The sequence below is a fragment of the Myxine glutinosa genome, chromosome 12 (genome assembly GCF_964187855.1).
Source record: "Myxine glutinosa chromosome 12, kmMyxGlut1.1, whole genome shotgun sequence".
NCBI classification, from domain to species: Eukaryota; Metazoa; Chordata; class Myxini; order Myxiniformes; family Myxinidae; genus Myxine; species Myxine glutinosa.
The window spans coordinates 2750401-2769740 of record NC_136272.1 but is presented as its reverse complement, the minus strand read 5'-3'; the positions used below and the strand labels follow the sequence as shown (position 1 = coordinate 2769740).

The 19340-nt window shown below is 41.4% G+C and overlaps 1 protein-coding gene across 3 annotated transcripts in view; it reads right to left on the bottom strand.

Annotated features, from left to right (window-relative positions):
• BRCA2 (BRCA2 DNA repair associated) overlaps window positions 1-19340 on the bottom strand; it is a 165166-nt gene that overhangs the window by 95663 nt on the left and 50163 nt on the right. For all 3 annotated transcript variants that reach the window (XM_068133413.2, XM_078766408.1, XM_078766409.1), the window contains exons 7-10: window positions 8961-12416; window positions 5072-5167; window positions 4859-4940; window positions 4077-4489 (exon numbers count right to left, since the gene is read on the bottom strand). In XM_068133413.2, coding sequence (XP_067989514.2) covers window positions 4077-4489; window positions 4859-4940; window positions 5072-5167; window positions 8961-12416 — 4047 coding nt within the window. The remainder of the gene's footprint in view (window positions 1-4076; window positions 4490-4858; window positions 4941-5071; window positions 5168-8960; window positions 12417-19340) is intronic.

Below are 19340 nucleotides of genomic sequence, written 5' to 3'. Positions count from 1 at the left end.
TCAAATACATTGCCATATATAATCGTACATCGCCATATTGGCGGCCTCTGCTTCACCCCGATCTGGGATTGACTTTGGCCACGATTCCGCGATATTCTCGCATAAAGTTGGAAAATATCGCATACAATTTTGGCCAGAGCGATAAAAAAATTGCATAGAGTGTCAGTTGTCGCGGTATAGTTTTCAGGCGAAACAGTTTCAAATCGTGTACTTACTACTGCTTTTGTCAGGTCTGGAAGTTGTCAAAGATGAAGCTATTCTAAACTGTAAACAGACCGTAGCCATTTTAATTTCGCTTTCACGCTTTACGGTAGCCGTGACAATGTTTTGCGGCATTAAACGACGGCTTTTCGGCAACCACGTGTTCGCTGTCTGCAGTAGTTTCTGGATTACGCTTTTTCCGAAAATGCCGCCGAAAAAGAGACCTCCGCAACCACAGCCTGATGGGCAAAGTATAAAACGATTCTTTATAGTTACCAGCAGTAGTTCTAACACTGAGGACAACCAGGATGATCCAGCTAGTGACTGTGTGCAGGGCGAAAGCGGGACCGTGGCCAGGGCCGCCACAGTGCAGACAGCTACTTCCGGCAAAACTTTAATAACGTTTCAAGACAGCTGGGTCCTTAAATTCGGAGACTGGCTGAAATATGATGCTGATCAGAACAAAATGTATTGTTCACTGTGTAGATCGGAGAAGTTAGTCAACAGTCTAAGTCAAGGTACAAATAATTTCAAAACGACTACAATAACCCGACATATATCGTCATCTGATCACCAACGAGCGATTGCAGCACCACTGGCGAGAAGAAATCTTCAACTCACGGTTGAGGGGGCTAAATCAAAAGAAGAGGAAAGTATTTTGACGTGTCTGAAAGTGGTGTATTGGATGTCGAAGGAAGCAATTCCCCTGTCTAAGTATAACAGCTCGCTGACCTTGTTGTCAGAGCTTAATACCCCAAATCTGGAGAATTTAAAAGTGAACAAACATGTGACATATGCGAGCAAAACTGATGATTTACTGTCTAAGGTTAAGAACATTGTTTCTTGTCTTATGATAACAATCTATCTTCAGAGAGGCGGACATTGTCATGTGATCAAACAACATGACTTTTGATGTTTTCAATCAGTATTATTAAATGTGATCAAATGTGCTAATTCATGGCAACTTATGTGTTAAACTTATCTGTGGCATGGTTAATCGTTTATGCAATAAAAGCCACAGAGAGTGAGATAGTCTATTTGAATACAGAAAGAAACACACAAGTCTTTGTTTTCTTGACCATGTTTATTTTTAATTAATACCCCGAGAATAATGAGATGTGACGAGCGCGAGTAAAATTTTATCTCAAAACAATTTTGTATAATCCCATCGTGTTTGGAAATAATCTCATTGTTTTGTACACAGGGAGATTTTCTTCCATTGCTAAAATCCTCCAGGATAATCCCTGCCGATACACATGCCACACCCTTTCATGATATGCAGTATATTGATATATTGCATGGTTCTTGGAAGTATTATGAAGGCAATATGTGTTCTACAGTCTTCAAGTATTCATTCAATTTAAATAAAGGTTTAAAGGCACATAAATAAATTAATTCCGGGTTTTACCGCCATTTTCCCCGGTGGATATGACATCACCATATCTAACACGTTACATTAGTTCTTAGCTCTTACATGAGCCTCGATCTCGTATACAAAAAAAGAGGGGAAAAAGCCTGTTTGAGACCTTAAAAACAGTACGCTTCCTGTTTAGAATGGTTTTCAATTTTGTATGACTGCCAGGCAGGTAGACAGATACCACTTTATCTCAGGCCTCTCTGCGCATATGCGATCGGGACGAATTCAGAGCCAAAATGGCAAACTCGTGTCCTGATTCATGTTCCGATTCGTGCTCAAAATATAACATTCGATACAGGCTCTTCCTCGATCATAAACTGATCAGAGACAGACAGACGTTAACCGATTGCTTAAGCCCGCTTTCCGCTTTGCGTACACGGAGTAAATACGCTGAATTTAAATGCAGAAATCGTGGGGGGGGGGGGGGGGGGGGGGGGAGGAAAATGCATCCTGCAATATCAGTAATGAAAATGCAATGAGAAAACAAATGTCAATGAATCAAAAGTACTTTTCGAGAATTCCTTGTCATAACCATGATACACAGGGTGTCCATGAAGTCATTGTGTGACTTTGAATTTTTATAACTTTTAATGTGCACATCTCTCTCGAAAACTCCTCACAACTCTCCAATCTCCTTTGAAAGCTCCACAATTACACCTTGTGATACAATAAACCTACTAGGTATTACCCTCACTTCAAATTTATCCTGGAATCCACACATTACACAAATAGCTAAATCTGCCTCGAAGAAACTGGGAGTCCTGTTCAGATGTCGAAGATTCTTCTCCTCTCAACAGTTGCTTCAACTATATAAAGGATTGATTCGTCCTTATAGAGAGTGCTGCTCTCACATCTGGGGAGGTTCTAGCTCCACATACTTACTGGACAGAATTTAATTAAAAGTAATTTGACTTATCAACTCTGTCATTCTGACCTCAAAACCTGACCCGCTCAAATTACGTCGCAAAGTTGGCTCCCTTTCTCTTTTCTACAGATATTTATTCGGTTTCTGCTCCCAAGAACTTGCTGCCTGTATACCTCCGCCATTAGCGAGACCACGGAATACTCGACAAGCCACTACATCTTATGATTATTGTGTGGCCATTGGCAGCTCAAGAGTGGGCCGTTATGATGTTTGTTTCTTCCCCTCCACTGCCAAACTCTCGAACTCTTTACCTTCCCATGTCTTTCCAAACACTTATGATCTTCCCCTTTTTAAAAAGCAGATTTTCTGCTTTCTCAAAAACTCTTAGACTATTCTCTCCTTCTTCACTTTTCTATCAATGCAGCTCTTTTATTTGGGCCTGGCCTTGATGAGGACTACATAGTCCGTACCTGGAGAATTCTACATTAAAAAAAAAGACATTATAGAAACAAACTAAGTGGCACATCGAAGCATAATTCATAAAGTCTTTTTTTTTGGAAGAAGCAACAGTGAATGATGGACATTACTTTGCAATGTTGTACAATTTGTTTGTCCCAAACTACGATTACATCTTTCACATATCATCTTGTACCAGCAAGACGACGCTACCTATGTGACGGCTCTTGAATGTCTTCCCACAAAAGTGAATCAGTAGACGTGGACCAATTGCTTGGCCACCTCATTCGCCTGACCTGTTGAACTACATTTTATGGGGCTATGTAAAACTGTTGTTAGCTCACCAAAACAAACTCATTATTTGGATGAATCTAGTAGGGCTATGATCACAAATGTAATTCATGAAATTACTCAACAGCAACTTGAGAATTTTTTCAACAAGTTGGAAAATCAGATTGAACTATGTATTACGAAAGATGGTGGTTATGTTGAAGCGTAAAAAATTGAACTGTATTGAACAAAAACTTTGCAAATGATACTTTCATGTACCATTTATAGTTTGTTTATAATATGTGTACATAAAAGGTTATAAAAGTTCAAAGTTGCACAATAACTTTATGGACACCATTTATACTGCTCATTGAAAGTTAAGCATTTATAAATTTCATTTATTTTGAAATCGAATACAAAATTTTCAATTGATTTTAAGCACCTGCAGTTACTGTATTCTCCTTGCTGTGAGATAATTTCCCTCCTAGCCGGTCTGCAGTCACCTGCCTCCCCTCCCCTGCGTTCCTCTCCAAGAGCTTTTATTTATTTATTCTGGCAGAGAATTGTCCATCGTAATGCATTAAAAAAGCAAAATTTGAGATGTATAATAACGTGAGAGATTTCTTCAAGAGGTGCCTCTGGAGAATGCTTCAGAAACAGATTTCTCAATATTACAGACAAATAAAAGCACATCACACTTCATAAACGTATACACAAGGAAATGTTTGGATCTGAGGATATTTGTTTGCAAAAGACAAATGTTGACAAAGGTATGAAACTCTTGAAAAATGAAAATGAATGATAAATGCCTTCAAGATAACTGCGTATGGGTATTCAATCCATTATTAAACCGAACCTAGAGTGTACCTGTAAAACAATCGTCGTCATGATCCTGCTGTAGAGGAAATGTATCCAAGTGGTAAACTGCACGGTGAGTCTTCCTTGCAATATCTGGAGTGACCTCATTTCTAGAAAGATTGCTCTGTAGATTGGTGTGCCCTCTTGATTGTGCGTGCGATGCAGATGCCTGCGCAGCATCATCAGCAGGTAAACCATAGGGAAAAGGTGGCCAGAATGAGGTTTTTCCCACAGAAATGCATTTGTCACCGACAGTGGGATCATCGGAGGCATTGTCTGGTTTTGTAACATGAAATGGAGAAATAAAAGCTTTGCGCCGGTGCCCTGCATGGCCCAGGGAAGCTTCCGATATGCTCTCCGATCTCCCTGTCCGCTCACATATATTTTCATCATGCGCATTCTGAAAAGAACATTGTTTCTTGCTGCTCTCTCACACACAAACAAAAATGCAACAGAAAACATCACTCCAAGATGTGGGATGAGGAGCTCATTTCAGTAGCTTTTCAGAAGCCAAAGTCACAATTATTGGTTATGTATTTAATTGTCACCGATGATGTAATGTAGTTCATCAAATGAAGTTTTGCAATTTTAACGTAGTCCCCATTTTAGCAAACCTACTCATGTCTTTCCATTCAGGAAAGGGAACATATTTGGATGATTATAGAGTTAAATTCCGACATTTTACCAATAATAAAGTAGGTGCTGCCAAGTTGCTGCAACATTTGCAAGTCCCAAAAACTATTGACATCATTTTCACGCAATCCTTTTCAGCACAATAATATAATCCCCACCATGTATCAGAGAAAGGACTGGTCGCAAATGGTTTGAGAATAAAACTGTGGATTTGTTTGCAGCAGCGATCTCCAAGCACATCTGTCACAAAAATAAGAAATACTTTTCATACAAGGCTTCATTATTGCCAAAACAGCAATGTTAATGTGAAACTAATGCCTGTGTTTTGCTGCAAAATAAAATAACGAGGAATGGAAACAAAAGAAGCATACGGTTAGGGTCACTGAGGCAGGGCGGTCGAGCAACTTTGGAGTGAACAATCTCGTTTTCAAACTGAGAAACCAGCTTTCGCTTATCAGGCTGTTCAGCTACAAACAGAAGACAACAAGACACATTATTGCATGAAACTATTAAACAGAAGTATTGTTTGTTTGTTTGTGAGAAAAACAAAATCGCGCCTGTGTCCGAAGGAAGCACTTCAGTTTGGCAGATTTATTAATATGGAATAGGCAAGGCCTATAAATCAACAAAACCCCTTAGAACCCTTTAGAACTCATTAGAATTACCCCTTAGAACCCTTTATAATCACCATTTATATATATATATATATATATATATATATATATATATATATATATATATATATATATATATATATATACATACATATATATATATATATATATATATATATATATATATATATATATATATATATATATATATATATATATATATATATATATATACATATATATATAAGTTCAAAACACACCTGGTCACAAGTGTGCCACACTGACTGGGTCCTCAATCGAGGTCCTCAGCATCATCCCGTTTCAGCCCTTCAACCTCGATACGGTCAGCTAAGGTGGGCCAGCGGGGGCACATACACATCCACATGCAGCAACTACACCTGGATGCATACATACCCCCACCCCCAGCCAGTGCGAACGCAGACTACAACAGCAACACCCCCACATCCAGAATCCACAGTACCAAACAAACATGGTGGAACACTCAAACACACACCTTTATACCCTTCACCACTCACCAACAAAACACAGCAGATCATTCATACACACACATCCACACACAACACCAACCAACCACCTACCCTTACAACATACACCACTCAAAAACACACACACTCATGCAAAAATTCATTCATGCAAAAACACAACCCCTCACCCACTCACTCACATACACAAAATAAGAAATAATAATAGTAACAAAAAAAAAAAAAAAGCAAACCACACACAACCAACCACCTACCCTTACCAACATGCACCACTCATGCAAACATGCAAAACCATTCATGCAAAACCACCCACTCATGACCCACTCCCTGCAACACACACACACACACACACACACACACACACACACACACACACACCTCCATTTCTATTCTGTAACCTCAACCTACACTGTTCGATGTGCCTCCATAAACTTCCTCCATATCCAAAATGAGCCTTTCAAGGCAACCTGGGCCACCTTGTCACACATCCTCCTTCTTTCTGTCCCACACACTCCAAGCCGAGCAAGAAATGCAGAAAAGGAATTGCCAATATACCCTCTACACCCCACCTCAAATGGCTGACACGAAACTCGCCAACCCTTCTCCCGGCACTCTGCCTCCAGCTCACTGTACTTTGCTCTCTTCCTCTCGTGCACCTCCTCCATGTTCTCTTCCCAAGGAACAGACAATTCCCCTAAGATGACCTGTCTTGTTGCACCTGACCAAATGACAATGTCAGGCCACAGCCTTGTCACACAGATCTCCTCTGGGAATACCAATTGTGGCTTTAGGTCTGCCACCACTTGCCAATCACAAGCATCTGACAGCCCTCTTGCTTTCCACCTCCTCCTCTTTCCACCTCTTACCACTTGGCCCTCCTTGACAAACCACACCTCTCCCCCATCAGTCTCCTTCTCCACTCTTCTCTCTCTCGACCTCAGCACCTCTTGTTGCACCATCTGCACCACCACTGCCAGCACCTGATCATGTCGCCACCTGTATTGTCCTGCTGCCAATGCTACTGAACATGCACTCAGTGCATGCTGCACCGTTCCCATACCTCCACACAAATAACATCTCTCCTCCTGCAACAACCCCCACGATCTCAAGTTTACTGGTGACGGAAGCACATCATATATTGCCCGCAACAGGAAATTCAACAATATTGGCTCCATCCTCCAAATCTCTTGCCACTTCAACATCCTCACCTGCACACCTTCCCACCTAGTGCACCTTGCTTTGCCTGACTGACTGCTTTCACATATGCACTCAGTGCATGCCTCCTCTTCCTTTCGCCCCTCCTCTTCCTTTCTTCTCTTCTTTCTATATATATATTTGACTGGCTCTGGCAAAAGCAGACACTTGGGGGCAAAAATCAAAACTGAGATTTTGATATCATCCGATTCCCCATGCTTTTCTCTTTCATTTGATATATATACATTATGTTAATTGGATGAAAATTAACGAGGTTATGATATTTTAATGACAATTCTATTTGCGTTTAAACAATGGAGAAAATTAGGTTCAAAGTAGCCAATACAGTTCACACGCACAAAGAATGTGCACACGTAGAGCTTTTCATTCATACCAAACATGATCTGACCTCTTCTTCACCATTCCAATGATCTTTCTTTGTCTATCCCCACTCTGTCCAATTCTTTTTTGCATTTTCCTGCCCTTTTGTCATTTTCCCAGTTGTTGGTGTATATTTCTTGGTATTTCTTTTTATTTATTTATTTTGTCTTTTTTGCAATTGTTGTGGCTGTATTTGTTGCCGTTTCATTTTCCTGTGTGGCATCTTCTATTCGCACCTGTTTTTGGAAATTGTTTGTAAGGTGAGTTAGGGATACTTTTTCAGGTTCGTTGTGTTCATGTTTGTTTACAAATTGCATCCAATAGTCTGTTGAGCATTTCACATACTCAGCTAGTCCTACACACTTCGCTCTGTGCACCTGGTTGAGTTCCATCAGGCCGCTCCCTCCCTCTAGTCTCGGCAGGTACATTCTCGGGATGCACTGGTTTTTGTAAAACATTTTGTGGATGGTAAGGAGTTTTCTGGTTTTGATGTCGAACTTGTTGATTTCTGATTGGGCCCAGTTTATTATTCCGCAGCTATATTGAAACACTGGTACTGTGAGCTGGTTTATGGCTTTGATTTTGTTTCTTGGGGAGAGGTATGTTTTCAGGATAAGCTTCGTTCTACATAGGTATTCTTTGGCGATTGTTTTGCGCATTTGATTGTGACATATTTGGTGTCCCTCTTCTACTCCGAGGTATTTGTATGTTTTCTAACTGCTGTATTGTTGTTTTAAGGTCAATTTTTATGTTGTCTGTTTTTGTTGGTTTACCTAGTACAAATGTGCACCTGGTGCACTTGTCTCGTCCAATTTCCATTTGAATGTCCTCAGAAAGCTGGTTTACTAGTTTTAGTTGTATGTGTGCGCGTGTGCGTGTGTTCCGATTCACCGACCACACCATCTGACCTACAGGACTCTAAATTGGCCTCAAGTGTGTCCATTCCTCCAGGATGGTTTTGTACTTCTTCTTTTTTTGTATACAAGATTGAGGCTCGTTTAATAGCTTTGACCTTGCCCTGTCCCATCACCCCAACCCTGACAACTCCACCCCTTCCCATCCTCACCCCAACCTCAGGTTAACCTAGCTGACCAGGTATCTCCCCACCCCACTACCCTTCCCCTCACCAACGATTCCACATTTCTCCCGATCCCCCCCCCCCCCCTACACCGCCTCCCCCCCCCCCCCTACACACACACACACACACACTTCCCTAGGTGTACAATGGGTATTTCAGCTCATATGTGTGTGTGTGTGTGTATATATATATATATATATATATATATATATATATATATATATATATATATATATATATACATACATACATACATACATACATACATACATACATACATACATACATACATATATATATATATATATATATATATATATATATATATATATATATATATATATATATATATATATACATATATATATACGTATATATATGCATTAGCTCCATCATGTTAAGATGAAGGGAGAACACAGGAAAAGCACCAAACATCTGATTGTAGTTAACATACCCATTAATTTGTAGTTGATAAAATACAAATGTTTACCTTCAAATGATCTTCGTCTTTTTCGGCCTTCAATGTGTACTTTGACATTCCCAGTTATCTCTTGAGAATTGTTTTGCACAATGAACTCATCATCCAGGAAACCCTGCAAACTCTCATCGTGAGCCTGATTAAACACCAATTCTCGTGAATAACTTTCCATCAATTCATTGCCATTATCATTTGAATGTCTTCCACCAGTGTCATCTGAGAGCCCATGATAGAGATTGGTCTCGTTTTCTCCCATTCTGGGCATGACACTCTGTGGCAAACTACTTTTGACAGTTTCAATTTTCTCTGCATCTTCATTCAAATTCTCTCGTAATTTGCATGCATGTTGCAGTGAATCTGCAGATACACCTGTATCGACCCCTCTGCTTGTACTAAAGGTGGGGAAATAACTTTCAGCAGTCGAGTTTGGCAATCCCTCTTCGCAGATGTTCAGATCTACGTTTCCTGCAGGTTTCCCCAGACCATAATCCTGTTTACTTGGGACTTTCAATTGAAAATGTTTCGGTTCTAGCTTTTTAAGGCTATCTACCTGCTCTTCACAATACATGGATTCCTGGAGAAGCCCTCGTGCTGTATTTAAAGCTTCATCTGAAACAGTAATACTTTTCCCACTTGCTGTATGAAAGGCAACAGCACAACTTTCTATTTCTGAGGACTTCATGCCGTCAATCCAGTTACCATTGGAGTTCTCATCTTTACTTTGGATACATGTGCCTTGACAAGAAACAGCATTTGGAATTAACTGCAAGTCCTCCAGACTGCTACCCACTTGGCTACTACTGAACATATGCTTGACACTCTGCAGTGAAGATTTTTGAACACGGACTGCTTTCCCACCAGCAGTTGTGAAACAGGAGGCACCTTTCCATTTTACCTCTATAGATGGAAAATGCTCTGTCTTCACAGGAAGTGAAGGGTCATTAGCAAGAAGAGGTTTGGAGACGTGAATAAAGACGTTGCTTTTTGCCAAGTTTGTGGAAATCTCCTTTTTGGACATATCATCAGTAATATATGTTGCAGAATGTGCAGGATTTCTTGAACACTCTTCTTCAGCACATTGACTTTTGCACTGGTTTGCATCAATGTCACTCTTTTCACAACTATCGCACACTGGTAATTGAATGGCTGAGACATTTGCCTCCAAAATTGCACTTTTGACTTCTCCCTCATGTTCAGAAATATCGTTACCCCCACCAAGCACTTCACTAACAGTGATAACAGTTTGTTTAACAACTGGATTTTCATTTCTAGTCGGTTCATTTTCACCTTTGTCGTCACCCAATTGTGGTATCGATTGCATGTACAAATGAGGTTCCATTTCATCTTCACAATAATCATGAGAAAAAGATTCACTCACTTTTGGAAATACAGTTTCTGAAACCTTTACCGAATTACCACCAGCCGGAGATAAGGAGGTAGGAAACTTGGCAAAAGCCTTTGGAACTGAAAACCTTATTAAACTCGCATCTTTACATCGTGCATCAAAAGTTGTACTGACCGAAGGATACTTCACATCAGACAAATGGCCTTCGCTCTGTGGGCAATCTGAAAAAGTGGCCAAGGAATCAACAATTGGTTTCCCAGGGTTGGATTTGAATTGACCGTACGAAGATTCTAACGCACTCATGGCTTCTTCAATCTCTTCCATCTGGCTACCCGTGAGTTCTTCTCTGGGGAACGCGCTCGACTGATCAATTGCCAAAGTGACAGAATGCTGTGCATTACTTCTTTCAAGAGAAATATTTAATGGATGCTTTTTATCATTTTCATCATGCATAGGTTCTTCAAAACCACTATTCACATCAACATCATGACCAAGATCGACCTGATTACAAAGTGAGGGAATTTCATCAATGTCACCGAGGATCTTCCTCGCCCTCTGAAGGCTGGAAAAAGACAAACTGATTGACTTTTTAGATGCAGTTTCGAAACCACTTGGAAACGTGGTAACATCATCCTTAATCAACATTTTATCTAAATGCGCACAGGATATGGATCTTTCTTTACTCAATGGCAACTGCATACAATTTGTTTTTTCTGCATCAGGCCTTCTCTCTTGGAAGAGATCAAGTGCTGATCTATGAACACCAGGGAAATCCTTGACCAATGATGGACGCTTAAATGGCTGAAATCCCTTTGAAAGTTTGTTGCTTTCCATAGATGAGTTCCAGATTTTTGGCATTTTATCTGACAGAGACAAAAATGCATCCCTGGTAGGACTTCCTGTCGATGTAGGCATCTCATTTGCCAAGGGAAACATTTTGCTCCTGTCACATGGCACTTTGAATAGATTAGGCTCATCAATGTCTTTCATGACATCCTGCATAAGGCTTTGTGCCTTGGTCATTGCTTCAGCGGATACTGTAATGCACTTTTGGTTAGCAGTTTGAAATCCAGAGAAACAATGAGGTGAAACAAAACGACGGTCTTTATCAACAGCATCTTCTACTACATCACTGAGCAAACTGTCGCCTATGGTTCCAAATTTGTGTACATCGTCTGGTAAATTCGGAAGCACACCTGGTTCCTTGCTCTTGTGATTCACTTCATCAAGTTCATCACAGCAGGCATTTTCTATGCCAGAAAATGTGTTTTTATTGTTATTTAAAGCCTTTGTAGATATTACAATTGGATTAGCAGATGCAGTCTGCAAATCACTGACATTTTCAAGTCCAGATTTCTGTTCAACATTCATTTTATACAGAGAAAAAAGAGATGTTTCACTCACTACTGGAGATTTTTCACTTAAGTTAGGAGGGTTTAAAATAACAGCTGAAGAATGACAAGCTTCTCCAGTTTCTTCTTGATCGTTGTGTATGCAACCATCAATGACCTCTAAAAGTGACAAGTCTGACATCTGGTCTGTAGAATTAAACTCCTGAACCCAAATTTGCTCCTCTACATCAGAAAAACTGGCAGTCGTTTTCACTCTGTTTGCTTTTACCTTGCTTTCAGACTCCGAATCTAATGCATCAACATTGTCCTTGGTCACCTCCTCTCCTTCCATGGCATTACAGAAATGGTACTGGTTGCTGTCCACAAAAGGATCATTGGGCATCGGTGACTGCCGTTCAGATTCAGGCTCATTGAAATGCAATTCATTTGAAAGTCGCACACCTTGCAAGCATCTGCGCCGCTTCACCGCCAGCTCAGACGGTGGATATCTGGATTTGGGCGTGCTGGAATCTGCCATTGTACTATAAGTTTTAGCTGCACATGGAAACTGCACCACATTTGCAGAACTCAGTATAGGGCTAATGGAGCACGAACCAAAAGAACTATCTATAGCGCCACATGCAGTCGTCGGTATATATGGTGCATTTTTCTCTCCCAAATATTTTGATGATTTGCTCCTTTTTGATGCGTCTTCCAAGATACGAGAAGGCAATGTTTTTCGCTGATCAAGTTTAGCTTGCTTTTCCTTGCAAACGCTTAAAGTAGTGACACCTGCAAAACATAAAAAGGTAAGATGCATTTGACAACAGCAAACACAAACTCAAAATAAAAAGCAATGCAGGTCTAACACATTCTGCCAAAAAAGTCGGGTTGCAACAATACCTTTAATATCGTTTCTGGTTTTGAATCTCTGCTCTGGCACAAGTGAAACAAATCATTACATTACCAGCTGTAATAAATAAGTATTGAACTTCAATTAAACAGATGTGTTAAATAATACTTCATCCACGTAAAGGTTATCAATGGAATTAAAACTGTACAACTAAACAAACTGAAAAAGTAGAAACATTCAATGAATGAATGTATTTACAAAAGGGGACAAGTGGGACATTAGTGTCACAATAACCCGACTTCATGATATATGATTAGAGCAGGGGTTCTTAACCTTTTTCCCTGTCAAGACCCCCAACAGATTGCCCACAATGTCCCCAAACCCCCTTCGCCAGACTGTTGACTGACCAACGCGCACCAAAGGTGCGCATTGCTAGGGGGGACTGGGGCCATGTCCCCCTATAATTTTCTGGATTTCTCGGTGCTCTGTGGTGCATTCTGAGGGGTGTTTTTACTTTAATTGCCTATTTATTTGGATGAAAATTGGTAACTTATTACCCAGAAAATGGGCCACGTTTGGGGATCCTCTTCTGATCACCAGTCCCATTAGGTTCCAGTGTGACTTCAAAATATCTCAATAGCTTAGTTTTACATATGGATAATTAGGAACAGAACAGGAAAGAAAATCATTAGGATTTATTTCTTTTATTTCTATACAGAACAGGAAGCCTATTTATTTCTTTGCTTGTTCACAAAGAAGCAAAACAAATGAAACTAAACTAAAACATGCAAGTTTTATGCAAGCTGTTTTACTAATCTAGTGAGATTGTTGCTGCTGTTTTCGTGCAATCAGAATATGGAATGGGGCACAGTTCGTGACAACGCCACTCGCATATCATCGGACACATCAATTCGATTTCTCCACTTTGATTTCAGGTTCAATAATGCAGAGAAACCGGTTTCACAGAGATACGTAGTTGTGAAGGGAACCAACACATTCATTGCCCTCTTCGCCAAGCTAGGGTAAGCTGCTATCTGCTCACACAAAAACTGCTAAAAATCCAGCCCAGCCTTTCTGAAATCAGCTTTCTTTCTTTGATCTTCTTGGAACTCGATCAAATCATCCTTCACTAAATCGTTGTCACTCATCGTAGAAATATCAAACGAGAAAGGGTTCTGGATCCAAACGGATTCCGTGCTAAGATCATCAATATCTGAGAAGTAACCCTCAAAATTGATACTTAGAACTTTCAAATGGTCCTTGACTTCTTGAAGTATTTCCCCAGGCAATACCTTTTCATCTTCTCCATCAATAATGATATCGCCAAGGATTGGAAAGTTTGCCAACACGGCGACTCCAAATAGGTAATTTCTTCGTGAATGCCACTAACTTTCCCCTGGCTTGAATAATGTCCACATCCCTTCCCTGCATCGACATGTTCAAGTCTTTGAGGTGACCGAAAATATCGGCCAAATATCCCATGCCAACAATAAAATGCTAATCTTCAAAACTGTTCGCAAGAGGGGATTGTTGATGCCTGAGGAATTCGAGAATTTCTTCCCGAAGTTCCACGACACGTGCGAAAACACGACCACGAGATAGCCAACGTACCTCTGTGTGGTACAGTAAAACACAATGTTCCGCCCCAATATCATCACAAATTTTTTGAAATAGTCGATGATTTAATGCCCATCCACAAATAAAGTTGACTGTCTGCATGACTATTACCATCACTTCGTTCAGTTTCTTTGACAACGTTTTGGACGCCAAGGCTTCGCAATGTAGAACACAGTGTGTGGTCAACACATGTGGAGCTTTCTCCTTGACCAGAGCGACGAACCCAGATTTCTTGCCAATCATGGCAGGAGCTCCGTCCGTGCAAATAGACCCAAACAAATCCCATGTTAACGCATGGTGATCAAAGAACAGTTCGATCAACTTGAACACATCCACTCCTTTAGTTGTTGTTTCGAGTCATTCGCATAATAAAAATTCTTCCTTGAGTTTCATTTCATGAACGTAGCGGACGAATACGAGCAATTGACAGTGGTTTGAAACAGCAGTCGATTCACAGAGCTGCATGCTAATTTTTGCAGGACTGTTTTTAATCTCGCTGACAACTTGTGTTGCTATGTCCTGACTCATGTCTCCAATTCTCTGGTGTACAGTGTCGTTGGACAAGGACACCTGACTCAATCGCTTCACAGCATCCTCTCCCAGCACGATTTTAACCATCTCCAATGCACAGGGCTTCACTAGGCTTTCTCCGATTGTGTGGGGCTTCTTTTCCTTGACAATCATGTAGAAACTTTGTAGGAGACTTCTAGAAGAGGCTTCCCAGTGGGAACAAACCCATGCGATGAAAGAGTTCCTTTCTGATCATAACGAAGTCTTTTCACCTTGAAAGCATCAATGGAGGTGTAAACATGATCCCTGTGTTTGCTTTGGAGGAGTCCTGATGGCTTCAAATTTCCATTGCTCATTACCAAATTGCAAAGCATGCATTGGGGGTTATCAATTCCATCTCCTTCTTTCACACAGGTGAAGCCAAAGCGAACATAGTCATCATTCCAATTCCGTATTTTGACAGACGACATCTTGCAACACATCTGTAGAAGAATAATAAGAAAACAATTAACAAACGCCACAGAAGATAAAACGTGAAATAAAGTATTGGCCACTCACACCGAAAACAACAGTAAGAGATGTACAGAAGATTAAGAAATTCCTCACACTATACTACTTCAACGTACCCAATCAATCAACTTTCGCAGCTCAATCAATTTTCACGGACTGGGTGTTTACGGACACGGATATCCGGCCGCCCCATTTATGTTATTGCATTATAATGAATGTGAATGCCCTATTTATATTTAAATATACTTTGAAAACTTTGGATATCTTCAGATAAGTGGGCTTACTACTCACTTGTTTTGCAAATGTTTTCACCAGAATCAAATTGAGAATGAGGTCGTAATTGCCGTATATTCGGTTCTTCACCTGATGTCCTAATGGCCTACAATCTCACGTAATGTAGGGCCTACATTACGTGACAGCACATTGGCTCAGTGTGAACTATGACCCGCCCTAATCGCTATGTAAATTGTCTCATTGTCATGTCAATCATGCATTGTAATCCGGCCATAAAAACATTGCCTCAAACAGGGAGCCATGATTATAATGGGGTCCGCAAGGCTAACCCCCACTCTAACGGGGGAAAATGGCCTTAAAACGATCATTCATTATAATTTATTACGAGTCCCATACCCCCAGATTTTGATCCCCATACCCCCAAGCGGTATGGATACCCCAGGTTAAGAACCCCAGGATTAGAGCATCCGCTCTGAGTCTGGCAGGTTTAAGGTTCAATCCAACCCTGGTAGAGGACTTCAAAATCGGTACTGTTTCTTCTTTGCTTGATGCTCAGAATCGGTGAAAGAGCACAGGTTGGCATTCGTGGGGAAGAGGAAATTTCTCCTTAATTACTCGGCTGAATGCGGAGAAGAAAAGCGACATCCATCATAAAAATGGTGTCACTGGCACCCAGAGTATTCTGGAAGTGCCGTTACTTCACCCAAGCTCAGTCGGTGCGTTTGTCTGAAATCAAGTCTCGTGTTATCTCATGTTTGTCGACACGTGTTTGTGCAATTTTTGTTACAGCTCATTCATGAGCCTTAAACTGTGTCGAAGAACAAAAAAAAATTGGAATGAGTAAGTTGGTGAAAGCAAATTTGGATTAGCCTGACTTGACCATTAATATGCCTCAGTGTACTAATGGACTAGAGTACTAGACGGATTTCTGAGAAATGTGAATGTCAGGTGCATTTTTGGGTAAAACTTGGGAACCTCACTTTTAAACATAATTAGGGTATGCTGAATTCGATTAACCAGGTTCCTAAGCCGAATTTTGAGTTTTTCACCTTCTAATTTGCATAAACAAAATGGCCGCCAAATTTCCATTTTTGGACAATTTCTTTGAACAAGCATTTATATATCATGAATATACATGCAGCTCATTTACTTTAACTTTACAACTTTTACCCCAAAATGCACCTAGAAGCTTATGCATGGCCTTTTTCCATAAATCCGCCTCGTCCATAATATAGTGTGAATTTATACACACGTGTCAACAAGAAAATCCCCCCAAGCTTGTAAATAAACACCCTCTTGTTAGGTACTAGAGTAGGCAGGACGTTCTACCCAAACTAAATGGCTCTAGTCCATATCTGGTGCGTACGGCAGTTTCGCTCGGTTGCTTCTAACTGTAATAAGATCAGTATGCACCGAGGATGCAAAACCCATATTTGAAAGCCCGTCACCCCAGGTAAATGGTATTTAGATAGAGGACCCAAGAGGGATTCGGTCGACTAATTGGCATTCGCAGATGCCTATCAACCCACACAGGATGCGGAATTATCCGTGTCTGGGAGAAACCGAAGCACTTCCCCTCATAGTAGATCCCGGGAACCCAGGGCCGTAACAATACGTAAGCAAAGTTTTGAGAGGGGCGGGATGGTTTAATGGGTGTTGAAAAGATCGTTGTTTTGGATGGGATGACTTGTGATGGTGGTGAACAGCTTTCTTGGAGACCTGGAGGGAAGAATGAGATTGAAGAGAGAGTGGAAGGTGGTTCCATAGGGGGGAAAAACGAGGAATAAATGAGTGGAGGTGAGTAGTAGTTCTGGGTTTAGGCAGTTTCACTGGGAGGGGTTTGCTGGTGGACCGTGTACATCCTGGAGATACATGGGGGGGGGGGGGGGAGGGGAGAGGGGGAGACAGAGCACAGAGAGGGCAGAGGATGCAATACCAGATATGAGGCAGAAGAAGACAGAGACCATCAACCTGTTGGCTATGGTGAAGTGATAGGTCCATAGACTCAGCTTCATCGCAAGAGGTTCCAATTATTTTCACAGCCTTGGTTTCCACGGAGTCAAGCCAAGCAAGATACGAGTCAGGAGAGGCAGCCCAAATGGGAGAGCATTTCTCCATCAAGTTACGGATGAAAGCCTTGTACGTGGATAGGAGCTCGGGTGTAGCAAGAAACGATTTTGCATGATGGAGAATGCTCAGTCTGGCTTTGGAAGCCAACTTTGAAATGTGACTTGCCCAAGAGAGATTATGGCTGAGAGTGAGACCCAAGAGTTTGAATGACGGAATGATCTTTGAGAGGGTTGTTAAGAAAGTAGACGGGAGGATTTGCCATCCAGCCATTTCGGATAGACAGAGTGAGTGTGTGGGATTGCTCAGGATTGAAAGACATATTCCAAGTGTTTGCCTATTTGTGATTTTGTCAACGTCTGAGGAGAGGTACAAGGCTGCTGCCTGCCTGTCAGAAAGATGAGGGATGACAAGGTCGAGGGTTTTTTTTTTTTTATACAGAATCTCGGCTCGTGTAAGAGCTAACACATTGAACATGAAAACATGCACAGACACATAAAACATGCAATGAAGGGAGCGGGAGACAAGAGGGGGGAGAGAGGGAAGCTTACAAGCACAACAGAAGAGAACAAGGACGTCAGTAGATCTGTGGAAGGGGGAGGGCTGAGGGAGGAGGGAGGGGTACACAGTACAAAGCAAATGAACACTTCTAGGAATTTCAGGAAAGAATTTGGGGATTTAAAGAGGCGGATTTGGGGTGTTTTAACAGGGGTAGAAAAGATCTAGGTTTTGGATGGGGGAAGACAAAAGATGGTGGTGAACAGCTGTTTTTGAAGACCTGGAGGGAGAAGATGGATTGAAGAGAGTGTGGGAGTTTGTTCCAGAGGCGGGAGAAAAGAGGAATGAAAGAGTGAAGGTGAATAGAGAGTCTTGATTTTGGCAGTTTCACCAGAAGAGGGTTGCTGGCAGATCTTGTGCATCCTGCAGGAATATTTGGGGGACAGTGCCCAGAGAGAGCTGGGGGAGCAAGGCCGGAGAGGAGTCGGTAAAAGACAGAAAGACCACCAACCTGCCTGCGGTGAGTAAGTGAAAGGCCCTCAGAGTTAGCTTGAGATAATGAGACCCAAAAGCTTGAGCGACACAACTTCTTGGAGAGGATTGTTAAGAAAGTAAATGGGAGGGTTGGGAATGTTGGGATGGGAGGGAATTCCCATGTTTTAAACGCACACCATGGTAAGGTGTATAGAACAGCTTAATAGCAGTGGAGTCAGCAAAGAGATAAAAGGGATTTTCCAAAGAGTCAGAGAGATCATTGATGAAGATTAGGAATAAGATGGGGCCGAGGACACTACCTTGGGGTACTCTGGCCTTAACAGAGAGAGAAGATGAAAGAGTTCTGTTGAGAGCCACATGTTGACTACGAGAGTGGAGGAAGTCAGGAGTCCAAGAGTGGAGCTGGCCTGGATTCCTTTGGTAGACAGTTTGGAGAGCAAGGCAGGATGCCAGACTGTATCAAAAGCTCAAGATATTATGACGTGCTCCTCCCCAAACCCCGGTCACGGTCTACCTCTGAGCCCCGAGAGGAGTCACGGCAGAAAGATGTGTTATTCTGTATGTCAAAGATCAATGGTGAAACCACACCAATTGTTACCAACAAACAAGTATTGTATTAAGGTCACACGAGAATAACAGTACAATAACAATATTAATCAATTGTACATTGTACAACCAATATATCATTCCTATGATGGTACCATCAGTTTCGTACAATATAACTCACTGTGCTCCAAGTGAGCGAAAATAACATTCCCAATGTCTCTGTCCCAGCTTCAAACCAAAGTCGATCCACGCTTCAGTGATCTTCAGAACGATGTTGTATCGAGACCAGAATCCCGCTCGGTTGACAGTCACACTGCCAAAGATAGGCAAAAGTGTCCTCAAGAGGCGACTGGGAAATCACACCTTCGGGTATGGATGTTCAACGG